At 33.5% G+C, this 21,169-nt stretch overlaps 1 protein-coding gene across 5 annotated transcripts; it reads left to right on the top strand.

Annotated features, from left to right (window-relative positions):
* Positions 1-270: 270 nt before the first annotated feature.
* LOC142613406 (oxysterol-binding protein-related protein 2A-like) lies at positions 271-12,586 on the top strand. Of its 5 annotated transcripts, none has more exons than XR_012840276.1 (11): positions 271-873; positions 2,281-2,643; positions 4,365-4,461; positions 5,378-5,820; positions 6,801-6,956; positions 8,692-8,859; positions 8,990-9,130; positions 9,361-9,591; positions 9,667-9,816; positions 11,624-11,817; positions 12,165-12,586. XR_012840276.1 is itself a non-coding variant. In XM_075785766.1 (11 exons), the coding sequence occupies exons 1-10, from the start codon at positions 451-453 to the stop codon at positions 11,804-11,806; spliced, it is 2,325 nt and encodes a 774-aa protein (XP_075641881.1). In that variant the 5' UTR covers positions 274-450; the 3' UTR covers positions 11,807-11,817; positions 12,160-12,586. The 5 variants fall into 5 exon arrangements, 4 of the variants coding, with proteins under 4 accessions (XP_075641881.1, XP_075641883.1, XP_075641882.1 ...); XM_075785766.1 differs by having other exon boundaries at positions 274-873; positions 9,697-9,816; positions 12,160-12,586; XM_075785768.1 differs by having other exon boundaries at positions 276-873; positions 2,284-2,643; positions 9,703-9,816; positions 12,160-12,586.
* The last annotated feature ends 8,583 nt before the right edge of the window (positions 12,587-21,169 follow it).

Raw genomic sequence — 21,169 nt, 5'->3', positions numbered from 1 at the left:
ATTTATCCCAAAACTCATCCACATAAAAATAGTGTTAATTATTTACTACCAATTTAAACACGCCCATCACAAGAGAGAGTTTCAACAACAAAGAGCGAGTCGTTCTCAACCTTTTGGAAAAAAATGTTAGCAGTAGTGTTATTCAACAACAACAACAACACTATTTAATTACGTTTCTGCCACCGCCTTTATTTCCAACTGTTCCTCAACACACAGAGATACAGATATAAATATTTGGCGTGTACTACTTTGCCACCAATTTAAGTAACAAAAACCCCCATTATTTTAAGTAAACAAATCCCTCAATTTCTTTCTCTTTCTCTCTCAGTTTCAGAGCTCAATCTCTTTCTTTCACCTTCTGATTCTTCTCTCTCTCTCTCACATTTTGATGCTTCTTGGTTTTCGCTTATGGAATAAGTGGAAAAACTGAATGAGATTTGGTGCAAAAAAATGCGAGTGAAGGAAATGCACCCGCTGTGTTGTATTTCGCTGGAGAGTCCCGGAGGTAGTATTAGGGATCAATCGCCGGAGCCGCCATTGTCGGCGTCGCTATTGAGAGCGAGGAGTTTGCCGGCTACGGCGATGGCCGGCGGATCTGACGGCAATGCGGGACGATCGGAGGCCTCGGTGGCCGGAGTCCTCTACAAGTGGACCAATTACGGCAAAGGATGGAGATCCAGGTGGTTCCTTTTGCGTAACGGCGTTCTTTCCTATACCAAAATCCGGCGGACCGAGAATCTCAACCTCCTTGTGTCTCCGACCTACGACGACGTCACGCTGATCGGAGAAATCTCCGCCAATCGGCTCTCGAGATTGGACAGTAGTGGCAGACGAAAGCACCACCAGAAAACCGTTGGCATTGTCCATCTCAAGGTACAATTTTATCACCGATCGAATCGCCGCGTTTGGCACAGAAATAGTTCCATTGTTTTCGTCTCTATCTGGAGATTTTTCTTTTCCTTCATAAGAATCTGATTCAATCAGAAAAAAAAAAAAACAAAAAAACAAAAACAAAAAGAGTACTAATGAAAACAAGGCTTGGATATCCGAGCGTGCTTTAAGTTTATGAACCAATGGTTTCTTGCTTTGTTCGCCATGTTTCTGTGACTCTCTCTGTTCGTTGGACTTTTTGTTAATTAAATTTCAATTTTCCACTTTGTATTTTTTTTTTTTTTACAGTTTTAAGTTTTAACTGGTTGTCAATGATATAACTATAAAAAATAAACTGTTTGTCAATGTTGAGTGGGTCACATCAACAGGTGTTGAAATAGGGGGATTGTGATAGGCTACTTTGTAGGCATAGGTTTTATTATCCTGTGGTCACATCAGCGATCGATTTGTAATGTATTGGTTTCATTTTTGAGCTCTCATTCATATGTGAACCTTCTTTCTCAGATTCATATATATATTTTTTCCACAAATGCCATCTCGTAAATAATCTCTCTCTTTTTCTCGTTACGTTCGGTAGTCTTTTTCTTTTCTTCTACTTGTTGTAAAGCTTTCTGGGTGCTGTTTTTTTTACTCAAAGGTGAGGAGGTTTTTCAAGTTTTTTGTTTTTATTTCTCTTTTTGGGGTGCGTCTATAATTTTCTTTAAAAAAATAATACTAGCTTTCGTGAACAGTGTAGTGATCAGAATCAGACGGTAGGGAATTAGGGAATAAAGTGGGTTTGCATTTCTTACTTTCTTTGAGTTTGACTCATAATTGGGTTAAATGGATTTGAGTGGTTAGTGGTTGCCATTAAGTTTTAATTAAACATCATGATATTTTTTAGGTATGATTGGGTCTGGTTTCTAGCGTTATAAATGAAGGGAAATGTGGGGACTTGACACCACGAAGTGGGGTTTCAATCTTTTCAATATTGAATTCTAAGCTATACCACTGTTTAGAGACGGGAAAAAGAATAAAGAATATGTATTTTAAATCTGGGTCTACTTAACTGGTTGTCTTTATGGTCAAAATTCCAATGGTGCTTTACTTTGCGTTTTTGAGCAAAGATTTGGTTGTAAAAAGAGTGAGATCCCCACAGTTGATTATTTTCTGGTAGGTGGATAGACCGAGTCTCAGCTTTGCTTTGTCTATAATTGCTGCATATCGTAGTGTGTCTATTAATATACATTATCTGATACAGACAATATTTATATTTTATTTCATTCTCAAGGCAATTTGTCTTCGATTAGTTACTCTCTTAATTGCTTTTGTTTTCTGAATTAGTGTTAATTTTTTAAGAGACATACATGTTTATCAAATGTGCTGGTGGTGCCACTCTTATCTGTGTAGCAGATCTCATCTTTTCGGGAGAGCAAATCTGATGATCGAAAGTTCTACATATTTACAGCCACAAAGACCCTGCATCTGAGAACTGATTCGAAGAGCGATCGGGTGGCTTGGATTCAAGCCTTGGTATCAACTCGGAGCCTATTTTTACTTAGACCAATCAATGACAATCTCTCCCTTGTGCCAAATGATATATCTATATCAACCGAAAGGCTTAAAAGACGCTTACTTGAAGAGGGAATAAACGAGAACCTTGTAAATGATTGTGAGCAGATTATGCGTTCAGAATTCTCAGAAATAAAAGGACAAGTTCAAGTTCTTTATGAACAGCGATCCAATTTGCTTGACACGTTAAGGCAGTTAGAGGTAAATTAGTAAATTGCTATGCTTTGTCAATTTATGCAAACTTTAACTATTTGTTTCTGCTAATTGTATGTTCAACCTAGGATCCTATTAAGTGACTGGGTTTTTGAGGGTTGTTAATTTACTGAACACCATGCTTTCCTTAAATCCTTGACCTTGAGCTTCTTATGGTGCCAATACTGATCCAGAAAACTGTTTAACCATTATTTTGTTTTTGTTTTTCCCCTAATTCTTTCTTCTTTGGATTCATCTTCTCTTTCCATTTGCACATCTCAAATTTTTTGTTTCTCATTTTGTAAACATATTACTTGATTGCCATGGGGTATAATTAATGAGGGCCTGGGACAGGCTAGGGAGGAACGGAATGGGGTATGGAACCCACCATTCCTTGTTTGAGATTTTTTTAATAAATAACACAAATAAAAATAGAAAGGATATGATAGTCAATTCACATACTTCTCCTTCCCATTATTTTATTTTATTCCCTAATAATTCATCTTTTCTTTTTTATTCCAATTCTTTATAAACTCATAAGAGCATTAAAATTTTTGAACAGTTCTTTAAATATTCTTTTTGCAAAAAGAATCTACATTTTTAATTAAATGATGCCCCCCTTGTCATATTATATTGTCTAGGCACAATTTGAAATGAATAGAAATTCTTTTTCAAAGTAAAAAATATACTTTCTGAGCAACTGTTCTTTCCCTTATTATGTTATTAAACATCAGAGACTATTATATCATATTATATGCATCATAGACAACATTTATAAGGTCATTTAGATGATTAATATTATTGGAATATAGGGATTTTCAGCAATTAAATAATTTGGCTTTGGTTCTACTATTATTACTGCTTCTCATGGTAATAAATTGGACTAGAACTTTGTTATAATACCACCATGCACCCTTGGCGTGATGGTCACTTCACAAGAACTTTGGGGGGTGGGGGGAGAGGGGGCTGGGGCAAGGGCTAAGATTTAATTCTCTAAGAGGGAGCTTTAAACACATATATACTTAGATTAGGCTAGAGTAGAATTTTTATGTTGTGTATATATATAAAATTAAAAAAAAAATCTTCATGGCACTTAAAAATAGGGTGCGGGACTCGCCAATTTTTGAAAAAGTAGGGTTCAGGTGCGGCGGGTGTGGCGATTAAAAAATTATTGAAAATATTTATATTTTTTATATATTGCTAAGCATATTTTTTCATATAATTGTAAATATATACCAATTTAAGAGTAATAGTAGATAATAACTAAAACATGATATTCATAAATTAGAATACAACCCACAAGTTTATTTTTATTATTTTTTTAACATGTATTTCGGCCATGATTTCGGCTGATATCATATCAGCTGGTTTTGGCTGATTTCGGCCGGAATTGGCACGAATCGGCCTGTATTGGCACGTATTGACTCGAATCGAAAGAAAAGAAAAGAAAAGAAAAGGCCAAATCGGTGTGTCGGAGGAGTGTCGCCATGTCGCTGCGAGTCCGATGCGGGTGTGGTGGCCTTGGAGCCACACCCGTGCTTTCTACGATTTTGGTCTAGTATTGCATCAAGTTGGTTCCATGATGGTCTTAATTAGAATAATTGGTTCAATGCCATTTATTTTTAAATTTCTAAATGTGATGAATTTTCATTCTACCATTTCTTTATGCAGTGAACATATGATTCCTAGAATTAGCTTGTTTATCTAATACATATACTTTGCATATGCAGGCAGCTAATATTGAAGCTGAGGCCTCTGGGATTCATGATGGTGAATACCAACTGACCAAACATGAGTTTTCTGGTCTAGGGCGTGGAAAATACAGTGGTATGTATTATATGTATACTTCTAATGCTTTCATTTCTTTATACTCAGTTACTTATATGCATTAAATTTTCACTTTGGTTGGTTGTGGAAAAAAAGAAACTAGTCATTGTTGGGTAAACAGAGTTAAGTTGAACCTATATTCAGGTCGTGATGATCAAGAACACTGGAAATGGAACATTTTGGCATGCCTCACATCAAATAGCTTGCTTGAAGACTTTTCTTATCTGATTTTTAGCTAAAAATTTCATCAAAATTTGAAAATAAATTCACTTAAATCTTATAGCTTTTATATTGAAAGTCTGTTTTATGAAAATTTTGCTGGCACCATATAATTGTTCTGTCGAGACTTTTTATTTATGTATTTATTTTTTCCTTTTTCCTGTCTATTAGCTTTCTGAGTTCTACCTGTAAATTCTAAATAATCTATACATTATGTATCCTTTTGATGATGAGAATAATAACCTTTGTATTTTTTAACTATCTCTCATAGATAGAAGTTTATATTCTTAAGAACTATGCTAATCTATCGTATAGAATTCCACTTGTATTTTGATTTATTAATGGTTTGTTTGACATCTGATGATTGAGCACTCTCATGGAGTACTAGGTAGACTGTAGACTCTCTTTCTGCTTCAATAAGAAAAGGTTACTTATTCACTTGTGGTTTTTAACTTTGGCCGTGATTGAATTAGTTAAAATTGGAAGCCAAATGGTATATTTGTCTGATGTTTCAATTGTCAAGACCAAAACTGGTCAATTCATTGATTTCTGCTCTCTCCAAACTGCTCAATAAAGTCATCTGTGCGTATTGCATGGATGATGTGGCAAGTTTTCACTTTCTACAACTGCCAACATCCAATTATATATTCTTGCTTCTTGGCATGTATACCTATTTCTTGACATTTATGGTTTGTAGAATGCAGCACGACTGAATCGTCTGATGATATTGAGAAACAAGAGCTTGAGGAAGTGTCAGATGAAGATGAAATGTCCTTTCATGACTCAAAAGAGTATTTTACCGAACCCAATGTTAGCTGTGAGTCTATAAAAGAAGTTTCCAGTCACCTCGATAATTATAGAGAAGCTGAAAGTCAATGTGATGTGGAAAAAGTTCAGAACAAGAGTGAAGTTCAAAATTCTAGATATCCACACATTGAAAGGCGGATAAAGCTTCCGGATCCAGTTGAGAAGGAGAAGGGGGTCAGTCTTTGGTCTATGATCAAGGACAATGTGGGAAAAGACCTCACACGTGTTTGCCTCCCTGTTTACTTTAATGAGCCAATATCATCTCTTCAAAAATGTTGTGAGGACTTAGAATACTCTTTTCTTTTGGATCAAGCATATGAGTACGGGAAAGCGGTAAGTAAGATTGATATACATTACTTATCTTTGGATCAGTGATATGAATTTAACAGTTTCTTGGCATACGTTTACTTGTAATATGACTTAATGTGTTTATGGTTGTCCAAGCTGTTGTGCTCCTTTCCTTTTACTCTCTCCTGAAATTTTTTCTTTTAAAGGATTTTTTGTGTTCTGCAATATATATAATGCCTATTAATAACCATCATAATTATTTAATTTCATATTTAGACAAAAAATATAAGCAAGAAAAAAAAAATTATGTTAAACTGTCCCGTGCATTGCACAAGTTACTGACTAGTATTTGCATAAAAGAATTGCTGCAAGATATTGGGTGAATGACTAGTGGGGTATGTTTGCTGTAGAAGTTGATTGGGTCCATTATGTTTCACATAGTAATAGAGATTAGTTGTTTGGGCTTTTGGTAAAGGCTATAATTTTTTTTAATATTTTTTTAACAAAACAATTTGAGTGAAAGATTGTGTTATATCTTCTGTCACTGTGCCTGTCATCAAAATAAATGCTAATTTTTGAGTAGCCTCTGAAAGAACATAAATTTATTATCGCTGTTCCGTTAATTGCATGAGTATCTGCCCTAAGTAACTACTAGTATACCATATTCAATTCATTTTCATATTGGATTGTTTAGGATTGTGCATGCATGCAGTCCAAGCTTGGCCTATGATGATTATGAATCTATGATCTTCTAAGTTCCAATGCTTTTCATAAGAAGACCATTGTAATATTTAAAACCTCTCTGTGCATTCTTTATAGTGTAATTTTCCTACACATTTAGACTGGTATTCCTATTGTTGGAGATGTTTCTATCTGTAATTGATTGTTCTTAAAATGTGCATTTTTCTATGACTTCTTTGGCATGTTTAGTGCAGTAAAATGCTCTGAGAGCATCAAAAAGGTAACTGTTCAGAAATTGTGAATCTGACAATTTGCTCCCATGGGTTCATGCATTGTGTAATCAGGGGAACAGTCTTCGGAGGATTCTGAATGTTGCTGCTTTTGCGGTTTCTGGATATGCTTCCTCTGAAGGTCGACATTGCAAACCATTCAATCCTTTGTTGGGGGAAACTTATGAAGCTGACTATCCTGAGAAAGGAATTCGCTTCTTCTCTGAGAAGGTACAATATTTAACTAGTTACTTTACTGAGAAAGGAACAAGTAGCAGTTACAGTGATCTTAAAATGGAAATTGTTTGATAATTCAGTTGAGGTCAAGATATGATTTTCAGTTTTAGCAAGAATTCAGCTTTTGGCTTCATAAGAAATTCTGTAACTTCGATAAAGAAACTTTGGTTGGAAGATTCTCAATCATGAAGAGCAAATTGGCAGGATGTATCATTTTCCAGAAACTGAGAAAAATGATGTATATTAGCTGTGAGAAGAACATGATTTACAATTGAAGAGACAGGTGGCACCAACTTTAAGTAGTCCAAATTCCACAAATTCTGATCCATTATGAAAAAAGAGAGCTCCAGTTGAAACCCTTACTAGTTGTTTGGTTCGGGATAATCTTTTGCGATTTCCAAGAGTACTTTTAGGATTCCCAAGTATTTCTATGTTTGGTTGCAAATAACTCAAGATTAACTATATGCACTTGGAATCCCATTTTGGGGGTTTATGAATTCTCTTTTAAAAATGTGGGCACCCACATTCCCATCGCTTGGGAAGTTATATTTTTTTAAAGTGACGATTATACCTCAAATTTAATATTATTTTAAATATAACTTTTTCTAATAAAGTGTTTATGCTACGTATTCAATTTTTTTTAAAAGTATTATTGTTATATTTACCTTTAAGAATTTTTTGTTTAACTTCAATTTTTAATTCTGTTTGTAATTTTGTAAGAAAATATATAATTTTGATGAAAGAGGCACGGTGCTTTGATAAACCATAAAAAATTGGAAAAATTATTTTGGTCTTGTATGTGACGATTGGAAAGTGACGATTGGAAAAATTGGAAGTTATATTTTTTTTAAGTGACGATTATACCTCAAATTTAATATTATTTTAAATATAACTTTTTCTAATAAAGTGTTTATGCTACGTATTCAATTTTTTTTAAAAGTATTATTGTTATATTTACCTTTAAGAATTTTTTGTTTAACTTCAATTTTTAATTCTGTTTGTAATTTTGTAAGAAAATATATAATTTTGATGAAAGAGGCACGGTGCTTTGATAAACCATAAAAAATTGGAAAAATTATTTTGGTCTTGTATGTGTTAATTTTAGACTCCTTTTATTATTATGTAAGATTTGACTTAATTCACGGTTCATATTATTTTTCTTATTATTTATTTGATGAGTAATACTTTTACATTGTATTTATAAGGCTAAAGATATTATGAGAAGAATAAATGATTCCTATAATGTTTATAGGAATAAACCAAACACAGAGATCTTACATTTGTGGAAACCTATTTAGATTGCTAATCAAACCAAACATGAGCATACTTACATTCTCAGGCATCCAGGTTTATTGGAATCACATTTCTAAGAATTTCGATGCCAGAGGGGATATTAGATTCCCTGAGTTTCAGTCCAATGGCTATTCCTTATGACAAGAAAAATTCCATGAATTTTTGCTCTAGGAATTTTGAAGATTATGTTTGTGTTTCATGAGAATAGCAAAAGAAATAAATTAATTGAAATGTGATGTGTTTTTGAGAACTTAATCCATATGAGGAGGCTTAATTACACATGAAGAATATGTAATGCTGCTGTATGTAAATGTATGTTCTTCAGTCTTTTAATCACTTTCGCTAGTGTTCATTTGAATAAATACAGTACTCATAATCAAACAGTTAAATGTAATCTTCAATCCAAAGTAACTTGATATCATGTTGATTGCAACAGGTCAGTCACCACCCAACACTCATTGCCTGCCACTGTGAAGGCAGAGGGTGGAAATTCTGGTGTGACAGCAACCTCCGCACAAAATTTTGGGGGCGGTCAATTCAGCTTGACCCTGTTGGAGTCCTTACCTTAGAGTTTGATGATGGTGAAATTTTCCAGTGGAGCAAGGTGTGCATTGTTGTGTGATTACATTTGTGCAAAATATTGACTGCTCAGTCGTCTTGATCTTGTGCTTTTCTTTTCTTTTCTATTGGTGCTTCGTTGATATTCTAAAACATGATCATGCTATTCTTATTAGGTCACTACAACTATTTATAATCTTATCCTCGGTAAAGTTTATTGTGGTCACCATGGGACAATGCACATACATGGTAATCGCGAATATTCTTGCAAACTCAAGTTTAAAGAACAGTCTCTTCTTGACCGAAATCCTCGCCAGGTTAGTACTGCATTTTACTTGTAGAGAATTCCATTCATATGCTTGCATCTTGACCAAAATATCTGGAAAAGTTATAAAAACTTTTAAATTCCATTTACTTTTTGATCACCGTATATCTGCATGGGCTACATGCTGTATCACTATTCCTGATAGAACCTATTTGTCTAATTTAATTGTAATTTACTGACATGATTAACAGATTCATTTAATTGTATCCTACATCTACACAGGTAAATGGATTTGTTGAAGACGTTATGGGAAAAAAGGTTGCCACATTATTTGGGAAGTGGGATGATAGCATGTATTATGTTAATAATGATGGGAGTGGCAAGCCCAAGGATTGTACTTCCTCTTCTGATGCATCCTTGCTATGGAAAAGGAGTAAGCCGCCTCCTAATCTCACTCGGTACAACTTAACTTCGTTTGCAATCACACTAAATGAGCTGACACCAGGACTACAGGTAGACATGATGTATCAAATCAATTTTCTCAGCATTTTCATTTCCCTCTTATGCATCTCTAATTGTTTTTTTTAGTTGTGTCTGATCCCGGGTATTTGATCACGGATTAAGGAGAAGCTCCCACCCACGGACTCGAGGCTTCGTCCAGATCAACGACATTTGGAAAATGGTGAATATGAGAAGGCAAATGCGGAGAAACAGAGGTTGGAAAAGAGGCAAAGAATGGTATGCTTAGTACCTCTTTCTCATGAACGCTCACGCAAACACATCTTAGCTTCATTTGCTAAATTGTGTGTTCCTTTTTCTTGTCTGATTTTTACACTCAGAAGGCAAAAAATGTTCAGATTGCTGAGGTGGCATGTTTTGATTGGTGAATAATAAAAGTAATGTTAGCGGTCGGCCTATGTGAGAGTGATATTACACCAATCACACCTTGTCACTTTAGCAAGTTGTGAAAAAAGCTGTCCATAGCATTGCTCTTCTCAAAGTGGCATTGACAAATGTCAGCCACAGGTTGGGTAGGCTTTTGCTCTTAATGGCACTTGCCTGCCTACCTAATGATATGATTTGCTGATCTTGCTTATTAAACTTGGTTTTGTACCAGGGTTTTCTTAATTTCAGTTTAAGTCTCCCGTAATGGGTTCATGTAAGCTACACTGTCATCAGCTTATATAAATATTATGTTTGCTATACTTAATAGTATGTACATCTAAAGTCCATGCTATGGTCAGATATATTTATGATGTATCTTTCTCGAAACCAAGTCTTCATTCTAGAATGTAATCATTTTTTTTTTTATGAATTGATAAAGAAAGCCTCAGTTACACTGACATGAATGTCTCTAGATTTATATCTGGACTCATCATTGAATGTCTCTGGTTCTGATTTCTGTTTATAATAGCTTTATATCAGATGCCAGTGGCTGGTTACAATATATGTTCTATGAAAATTTAGCAGTTGTGGACAAAAAATCTGCGTATGCACAATCATTTTGATGTGGATTTATGCTGTAGCTTTTAATTTATTTAAAGCTGGAAGCTTAAGGAATTAGGAAAATATTGTATCATGGTTTCCATAGAAAATTAGATAACAATTTGTTTGTTGTTGGCTTCTACTAAGATTAGATCTTGAGAAGGGGATGCTGAATGGTGTGAAATTCTGCAAATTAGCATGTTTTGATCTTGTCATACTATGTTATTGGATTTTGTGCATTATGGATAAGAAGGGGATGACCCATATATGTCTGTAAAGTTGTATTCCTTGGACTAAATTACCTCTGTTGTTAAGGCCATTATCAGTTTAACCTGACTCTTTGAATACAACTGTACCTCCCTGCACCTTGGACTAAAAGGCAATATCATGTTTTCATCCAAATTGATGGAAAATAATATCAAAATGACAAATACATGCATTTCCCTTCCAAAAACCTGTAACACCAAGAAATGGTATTTTGTCATTTTCTTGCCATTTTCCGTCAATTTGGATGGAAAATATGACTTTGCAATTTAGTCCAAGGTACAGGGAGGTAAAGTATAACATTTAAAAATTCAGGAGGGTAAACTAATAATGGCCCTAATCACATGGAGTTATTTGTCATTTACCCTCAATGTATATAGTCATATGTTGTCTTGCAAGTGCCACAATAGACTGAATTAATAGTGAATAGTGTGGCTGATAGTTACCAGTGTAAATTGAAATGAGTCTTGTAACAAGTGACATGAAATTCTCAGGTTTTTCTGGGATCTCATATGTCCCCCAAGAACTACATGCTGATTCCCCCAGCTCTATTGATTCTGGTTGTCTTGTTGTACTTCTCTGATCTGTTTTACTGTTTGTTTGTTTTCAGTTCTCTTTGTGGTGATTTTTTTTTTTTGCGGGAAAAAGAAAAATATAGAGATTATTAAATTTGAAGAATCGTAAAGCCTATATCTAATTTTACTTAGGCAGGCAGGAGCTGGTTTAGGTTTTGTCCATATTCATTAAAGCATCGTTATTTATCTTTTATCAGTGATTCATTTTACTCATTTGACAGGCAAGGAAAATGCAAGAAAATGGGTGGAAGCCCAGATGGTTCCAGAAAGAAGAAGGTGATAATGGACCCTTCCGCTATGTTGGTGGATATTGGGAAGCTCGGCAGCAGGGCAAATGGGATGAATGTCCAAATATATTTGGTGAATTCAATGAAGACCTTGTTGATCCTTTAGAAGTGTCATGATCTTAGTTCAGGTGTGTATGCCATCTGGCTAACCATTTGTTCTTGAAGTTTCAATATGCTGCTATCTTTTGCTGCTTTCATTAAAAATCACTTTTGTGACAAAACCTAGCATAATTGTGCTGTTTATGCTACTACCACAGCTCAACCATAACTCAAAAGGCTTTTATCAAAAGAAAAAGATCTGTCATCCAGTTATCATATACATTCATCACTTAATCAAAATTGCATTATACAGGCATAATTTAACTATGCCCCTCTGCAGCTTAGGCCTAGCACATGTCACTGAATGTGTTCATTACTCATTAGAATTGCCCTGAAAAGTTGTTAGATTGATTGTTTTGCTGATAATGCAGGATAGGTAGAAAACCTTTACAACTGTTAGAGAGTAAGCTGAGCAAGAAATGACGTGGTTGTCCATGTTTTTCATCCGTATGTACCAGATTCCTAGTCTAAAGTTGGCAAAATTGATCCCCACATGCATTCGAGTGAAGAAATCATCTTTCAAGCAGATGGCAATGGTTAGGTCAGAAGTCTAGTGTATCTTTTTAACATTGCCCATGTCTGCAGTGGGGGTTAGCTTGCGTAATGTAATCTCTCTCTCTCTCTCTCTCTCTCATTTTAAACTGTGCTAGCCCTTGGCTGAGCATTTATTTCATATTTATTTTTACTTTCTTTATTTGAGATAATAAAAAAGAAACAAAGATGTATTTTTTTTCTCCATAATTTCGAAACTGCAAGTTCCTTGTTCAGGCGAATAAGAATGTCATTTCTTCTTGACTATCCAACGTGCTAGCAATCAACCAATAAAATCCGGAAATGACTGATGTCATAAAATTATGCCTTGACCAGGAGCACTTCATCGTAAATATCTTGTGACCAGACCTTTTGGTCCTCATGCCTCTTGATATTTGACGGGCTGCTAGATTTTGCGTTCTTATTTATGTGAAGCAGACTTGAAGCAAGTCTCATAATAGGAGCTCAATTATTGTTATACTCCATCTTAGATTAAAAAATTTACATTAATTCACAACTTAATTTAGTTTTAAAGAAAAAAAAAATTAAGAAAAATATTTTAATTTTATTGATATGCAAAACATTTCATTAATTTCTATAAAAAAATGTTACAAGGCTTTGATCTTAGGTTACAACCTAAAGAAAACAAAAATTACATGGCTTTTGACTTTGTTACAATCTAAATAGAGCAATATTTCAAGGATAAAACTTTATTTTACATCTTTAATCCGAAGGATAAATTAAAATGTAAAAATCTATTAGGAACTTTCTCTATCAAATCCAAAAATAGGTCCCTTGATACGTAATTGTCGTTGACAATCTACCCATATACAATTACAACACAAAAAGAATTACAAGAGAAAAGCGTTGATACCGTCACAAGTCATGGGAACAACACAAGTGACATAAATGATAGAAAAGAAAAGATTCTTTTATCATGAGCAAAATCAAGGTAAGATCAAAATATGAAATTGAGTAACCTTTAATTTATCCCATATACAATGATGCATTTATTTATTTTAACTATGCATGAACATGATTTTAACGTAAGAAAATCTCACAATATGATGTTTTGACTTAAGACTTCATCATGAAAACCTAAACGCCTATGTGGATGTCATAATTTCATGTATCACTTTTCAAAACTAATAATGTCAATTCTACTAGCTAGGTAATGCGTGTGCATGTTATAATGATAATGGAGATCACTTCATGATATTTTCTTTAGAATTGACCTTTGTATTTTAGTGCATTTTTGTCTTAAAGTTTAAGAACTAGTCATAATTAATCATCACAATCATTTAGTCCTAGATTTCAAGAATTCATCTTGTCTTTTGAATCAATCGATGGTTTGATTTTAGCACTCAAAAATCAAAATGTTGTTTTGATTGTTGTATGCTCTAATGTTGTTTGAAATTAAGTTTTTGTTCATCTAACAACTCAAATAACATTTTTACCATATATTATTTTATTTTTGATTCATGAACCGACTTTCCGGTTATAAAATGGGGTGTTCACATTGGATCAAACACGACTTGTCAGCTAAAGAACCCTTCTCGAGTTCAACCTGATTTATTAACCAACCCATGTCTAACTTGATTAATTAAACCATCCCAAATCCACTAGGCTCATTAACCTTCACAAGGCCAACATTCAGATCACCCATACCTTACTTGGTTTAGAAACATTTCCAAAACCATCAAACTCAACCAAACCCAGTTTAGGAGCTAGTATATGGTGTACCCGGCATATATGCCGAGTCACTCACACACTGGCGGGTCCCACACACTGTGGGGCCCGCCTCTGTGTGAGAGACCCGGCATATATGCCGGGTACAACATATAATTTTCGCCAGTTTAGAGCCAACTTAACTCATGCTCTAGCCTTGTATTAAAAACTGTTGGAGAATTTTTATATTAATTAATTAAAATGAATAAATATTACAACATAAATGTGAAGATGTGGGAATGAATATGGAAGATAAGGAGCTAGTAAAAACGTTTAATCCCTCATTGAAAAGGAGAGAGACTAATATGAATTGAATTAGATATTGGGCTAGATATGTGCGCAAGGAGGAGGTGAAGGGTGGAGGTACCATTTGGGCCTTTTCATTCTTCAGAAACTTCTTATCTCACCATTAATTGTGTGATTCTAGCCCATCAGATTAATATCCAGCAATTAATCTTGTAACACCCATTAGATCAAAATTATATACCTAATTAATCAGATTAATTTGGGTAGTAATTTCGTGAGGCCCATTAAGCTTATAAATAGACTTATTTAGACCTATAACACCCACTAGATCAGAATTACAGACTTAATTATTCAGATTAATATGGGTAGTAATTTCTTGAGGCCCATTTTTATTTCCAATATTATTATTGTGTTTACACCAACAATTTTAAGGAGATTCAATACATGGAGCCTACACAAGAGAAACCAAATGAGCCAGTTGGAAATCTCAACAAGCCCTTTCGCTTTAAGGGAGCCCTCTTCAAGAGGTGGAAAAGAAATGTCCTCTTCTACTTGAGTCTTCTCAAAGTCGCCTACATCCTCACTGACAAGAATCCATCAAAGGTTTCTACTGATGAGATGAGTGAGAAAGAATTTAGTCTTCATCAAGAAAAAATAGATAAGTATATAAAAGATGAATATAATTTTTTCTCTTATCTTTTGAATTGTCTTGCCGATCATTTCTATGATTATTATGATACAACTTATAATTCTGTTAAGAAAATTTGGAAAGCTTTACAAAGCAAGTATGAGGCTGGTGCAAAAAAGTATGCTGCTAGTAGATTGGTGGTGGATCAAGCACAAGGCTTCCAAATGATTGTGGCAAAATTGAGATCCGAAGGCATAAAGATTGGAGACAATTTGGTAGTAGCTGGCATAATTGATAAACTACCACAATCTTGGATGGAGTTCCAAAAGACTTGCGGCACAAACAAAAGGAGACATCCTTAGAGACTTTGATCACCTGCATTCGTGGAGGAGGAGGCTAGAGGACAATATACACTCATGACACAAGAGAGTAATGGTAATTCCACCACAAAGGTAAACCTTATTTCAGCCAATAATAATATGTCCAAAAATCATTTTCCTAAAAATGGTCAATTGAAGCCTAAAAAAAGAGCCTTTAAAAATAATAATAGACCTCAAGGAAGGGGAAATCCGAATAAAAATTACAATAAGAACCAAGGACCCCCTTCACAAGATCAATTTTAATAGATCCTGTTTTGTCTGTAGCAAGAGTGGGCATATTGCTTGATTTTGCAAATTTCGGAAACATGAATCTGTCCCACAAGCTAACGTAACCGAAGAGCCTTTAGTGGCTATGATTACAGACATCAATATGGTGCAATATGTTGAAGGGTGGTGGGCAAATTCTAGTGCTAATAAGCACAATTGCTATGACAAAAATTGGTTCAAGTTGTACACTTCTTTTAAAGAAGAAAAAACTGTTATGCTTGGTGACTCTAGCAAAACTAAGGTTCTTGGGAGTGGTGAGGTTGATTTGAAATTCACTTTTGGACGTGTGCTAACATTAAAAAATGTACTTTACACTCCGTCTATGAGAAAGTTTTTTTGCTTAACAAGGCTAGTTTCAACTTTCAAGCAAACTATGGAATTTGATAACTATGTAATCACTAAAAAAAGATTATTTGTGGGTAAGGGTTATGCTTGTGATGGAATGTTTAAATTGAATATTGAGAATAATAAAACATCTACCAGTTTAGTTTATATGCTTTCTTCTATTAATTTTTGGCATGCTCGTTTGTGTCATATAAATAGTAGATATGTGGGAATCATGAGTAGTTTAAGATTAATTCCAAGATTGTCAAAATATTTTGAAAAATGTGAAACTTGTAGTCAAGCTAAGATTACAAAAAGGCCTCATAAAAGTGCTGTAAGAAATACCAAATTGCTTAAGTTAATTCATTTCGATTTATGTGAATTTGAGGGAATTTTAACTTGTAGGGGAAATAGATACATTATCACTTTTATTGATGATTTCTCAAAATATACAACTATTTATTTGTTGAAAAATAAAAGTGACGCTTTTGAAAAATTTCAAGATTTTTTAAAAGAAGTTGAAAATTAATTCGGTAGGAAAATAAAAAGAATAAGAAGTGATAGAGGCCATGAGTATGAATCAAGTGCATTCAACTCATATGTTCAGTATTTGGGAATTATCCATGAAACTATTGCACCATATTCACCTGTTTCTAATCGTGTGGCTGAAAGGAAAAATAGAACTTTAATTGAGTTAATAAATGCCATGTTAATTGAATCTAGTGCACTTTTACATTTTTGGGGTGAAACTATTTTAACTGTATGTCATGTTTTGAATAGAGTGCCACATAAAAAGTCACATACCACACCTTTTGAGATATAAAAATGACATAAGCCAAATTTGGGATAATTGAGAGTATGAGGTTGTCTTACTTATGTAAGGCATACTGACTCTAAAATATCTAAATTAAGTATAAAGCTACTACTTGTGCTTTTCTTGGTTATGCGATTAATAGTGCAGCTTATAGATTTTTTGATCTTGAAACAAAATAATTTTTGAATCTAGTGATGCAATTTTTCATGAAGAAAAATTTTCTTTTAAATTGAAAAATAGTGGTGGTGAAGAATATTTTGTTACAACCTAGTTCTTCTACTTTTCATTTACAAAATTAAGAAAATTTTGAAATGGAACCTAGAAGGACTAAAAGAGCTAGAGATGAAAAGGATTTTGGTCTTGATTATTATGTTTTTAACATTGAGGAAAATCCCCAAAATATAAAAGAGGTTTTAACATCACATGATACTATTTTTTGGAAAGAAGCTGTAAATGATGAGATAGAATCTCTAATTTTTTTTTTTGATTGAAGAATCTCTAATTTCTAATAGAACTTAGAAGTTAGTTGATCTTCCACTGGGTTGTAAGATCATAGGTTGTAAATGGGTCCTTAGAAAAAAGTTGATACCGGATGGATCAATTGATAAGTTTAAAGCTAAACTTGTTGCAAAAGGATTTAAAAAAAAAGTTGATCTTGATTTCTTTGATACTTTTTCTCCTGTAACAAGATTTACATCTATTAGATTGTTAATTGCTATTGCTGTAATTTTTTATTTGAAAATTCATCAAATGGATGTAAAAGCTGCTTTTCTAAATGGGGATCTAGAGGAAGAGATTTATATGGATCAATCTGAAAGCTTTGTAGAGCCTGGACAAGAAAGCAAGATATGTAAGCTAATTAAATCCCTATATGACTTAAAACAAGTACCTAAGTAGTGGCATGAAAAGTTTGATTCCCGCATGATTGAGAATGACTATAAATCAAATGAATGTGATAAATGTATTTATTCTAAATCATGGAATAATTTATATGTTATTATTAGCCTCTATGTAGATGATATGTTGATTTTTGGCTTAAATATGCATGTTATAAATGAGACAAAAAATATGCTTAAAAGTCATTTTGATATGAAAGATCTTGGTGAGGCTAATTTTATTTTGGGCATGAAAATTACAAAAACATGTAATGAAATATTTCTTGATCAATCACATTATGTTGAGAAAATATAATTTTCATGATCACAAAAGTGTAACTACTCCTTTTGATTCTAGTGTTCATTTATTTCATGTGAATAATGATGATGAAATTTTTAATCAAAAGGATTATGCTAGTATCATTGGCAGTTTGCGATATGCTACTGATTGTACTAAACCTGACATTGCATATGAAGTAGGAGTGCTTAGTAGATTTCTAGTAAGCCTAGTAAAGATCATTGACTAGCTATTGAGCGAGTTATGAGATATTTAATTGGTACAAAAAACTATGGCTTATTTTATAAAAAGTTCCTTGCTGTGATTGAAGCTTTTAGTGATGCCGATTGAAATATTTTGTTAGGTGATTCTCTCTCTACCACTGGTTATATTTTTACCTTAGGTAGTGGTGCTATTTGTTGGAAATCTAAAAAGCAAATAATAATTGCTAATTCAACAATGGAAGCTGAATTAATAGTATTAGCTTCAGCTAGTGAAGAGGCAAATTGGCTTAGAGACTTGTTATATAAAATTCCACTTTGGGAAAAGCCAATTTCACCTATATTGGTTCATTGTGATAGCATTGCCAGAATTGGTAGAATTAAAAACCGTTACTACAACGGTAAATCCAGACCTATAAAAAAAAAGCACAGTATTGTGTGATCTTATTTGAGTAGTGACATTATAACTGTAGATTATATTAGATCTAATGATAATCTTGTAGATCCATTTACCAAGACTTTGGCAAAAGATAGGGTTTGGATTACATCAAGGGGGATGAGACTAAAGTCTAAAGAATCATGAGTCATTTATAAGGATACTCAGCCCAAGGACCAGAGATCCTGAGAATTGGATTCAATGGGAAAATAGAATCATACGATGGTCATAAAAAATACACTATTTATTTATTTATTTTTGATTATTTATTTTGTAAATAATTTTTTAAATTGTTCATCCTTATGATGTAAGGGAATTTATGATCCATTTATGAGGATACCTAACCCAAGGACCAGAGATCCTGAGAATTGGGTTCATTAGGAAAATCGAATCATACGATAGTCGTAAGAAATGCACTATTTATTTATTTATTTTTAATTATTTATTTTTTAAATAATTTTTTACATTGTTCATCCCTATGATGTAAGTGCATTTATTCTGTAATGTAGAGAGGTTGAGTAAAAAACTATTAATAAAATTTGTAGCTCATATGAGTGGGGTGTCAGAATTACAGGAGCACCCTTAACAAAATTTCACCTATGTGAGTGTGGGGGTGTGGCCACTCCTTATGAGATTTGGACTTAATCTCAAATATACTCATGAAATTGGGATCAGCACACGGCTGTAAAATGCTAGCTATAAAAGCTCATGTCAATACTTGGATTGTTATGTGTAAGCAGTGATGCTTAATTTCCCTAAAGCAATCCTAGTTCAAATTGAAGACCACTACAACTCTGGAGTTGAGATCACTGTTTTACTAAGTGAAGGTTCAATGCAGAGCACACCTTCATGATGCATAGTGACCCATCTTTGCTTGGTAATCTCTCTTTAACTAAAAAATTTAATATTAAAATGAGTGGGGGATTGTTGGAGCATTTTAATATTAATTAATTAAAATGAATAAATATAACATAAATGTGAAGATATGAAAGTGAATATGGAAGATGAGGAGTTAGTAAAAATGTTTAATCCTACATCGAAAATTGGAGAGAGACTATTTTATTTTTTTTAATTGTGGTGATTAATGGGCTAATATGAATTGAATAAGATATTGAGCTACATACCTGCGTAAGGGGGAGGTGTTCTTTTTGGTGGAGTTTTGGGCTTTAACACTTTGTGCATAAGTTGTTTTAGCCATATGACACTTGTTAGGCTGTTGTATCTTGAGGGAGACAAGTTAGAGAAGGTCTACACGGGTTACAAAGTTTAGCCAACCAAAGGCTTGAATCTCCTAAAAGAGAGCGAGTGCTGCGCCTCAGTCCAAATAGTGTTGTGTAATTTTTGTTCTTTAAATTAATAATATTAAGAAGTATTATTCAGTTTCTCATTGTGTTATTTCTATTATTAATGTGTTTGCATGAACAAAAACTAAACTAACAGTTCTTTAGTATAAAACCTTGGGAAGATAACACTTTAGGGAGACGTCAAGTTTGTCTTTAATATATTATGTTGAGACACCATTTAATCTAAAACTCTAAGCTTATGAATTTGGAAAAAGTTGTATTATATTGAATATTGATTGTACTCCCATCCCCACTCTATTTCTAAAAGGGATCACCATCATCCATCTTGATGATCTTGCCACCTTGTACTATCACTTGTTAGGAAGATAATGTCTTGGAAAAATTTCACGTGAAGCCTTAATATATTAGAACACTAATTATCTCAAGAAATTAATTTTATGGGTTTGAGTTCAATTATGCAAAGTATATTTCTCTCTCTCTCTCTCTCTCTGCAAATACTTATTGCTCTTTTTTTTTTTTGGTTAAATAAAAATTGAAAGTATTCACTACAAAAAACGCGGGCTATAGACCTATCAGACCCATAGTCATGTGGTATAGGCCATGTTTAAAAACGTGTCTATAGAAATGCGGCTATAGACCAAATGAGGGCCATAGCTATATTTTTAGGAGTTATAATTGCGTTTTAAAAATGCGGCTATAGCTTGCGTTTTTTTGTAGTGATTCGACCCTAGATCTAATTTTACCGCTACTTAATTACTACACCATGATTCTTGAGATTTTTTCCCCTTCTATATTAATAGTTTTTGCATCATTGCATGGTTATGGGAAATAATCATACTTTTTCATTTTTTGGTTCCGACCAAAAAATTCGTTCTTCTGGAACTTTGGGGATTTTATCCTATGGCCAAGAAAGCTATTGGTACATGACAAAAACATTTTAAAGGCATCTTGTTTAATATATTTACTTAGCACATTCTACTTTAATCCCACTAAAACTCTAAAGATATGATGTAAGTGAAAAGCCACAAAATAGAACACATCTTCTTTAAGATGATAGTCCTTGAATCTATAGAGAGAATTCTAGAATTCACTAAAAAATAAAGGATAAAACTCTCTGAAATTTTACTAATGAGAAAACTGATTTGCGGCTATAATGCACTTAAGTAGGAAAAAAAAAAAAAAGGTCTTAGGGTTGTTATGAAGCTCTTAGAAAACTCAAAAATCACTCCTAGGGTAGCTAGAAAATCCTAACTCATATTAAACAAGAAATTAGGCTAGAAAATAGGAAAATTAGCCAAATACTACAAAATTGAGAGAATTACAAAATTAAATTCTACGGTTGCTAGGAAA

Source organism: Castanea sativa, chromosome 10, assembly GCF_040712315.1.
Source record: "Castanea sativa cultivar Marrone di Chiusa Pesio chromosome 10, ASM4071231v1".
Taxonomy (NCBI): domain Eukaryota; kingdom Viridiplantae; phylum Streptophyta; class Magnoliopsida; order Fagales; family Fagaceae; genus Castanea; species Castanea sativa.
Note: the sequence above shows the minus strand (reverse complement) of the source record. Positions and strands in the feature narration are given on the sequence as shown.

What these genes read in the sequence shown, in the direction of transcription:
- LOC142613406 (XM_075785766.1), top strand. Translation starts at nt 451, where the DNA reads ATGCGAGTGAAGGAAATGCACCCGCTGTGTTGTATTTCGCTGGAGAGT. An exon ending in ACACGTTAAGGCAGTTAGAG is followed by an intron (nt 2,644 to 4,364) that starts GTAAATTAGTAA and finishes TTGCATATGCAG; the next exon opens with GCAGCTAATATTGAAGCTGA. An exon ending in AGGGCGTGGAAAATACAGTG is followed by an intron (nt 4,462 to 5,377) that starts GTATGTATTATA and finishes TATGGTTTGTAG; the next exon opens with AATGCAGCACGACTGAATCG.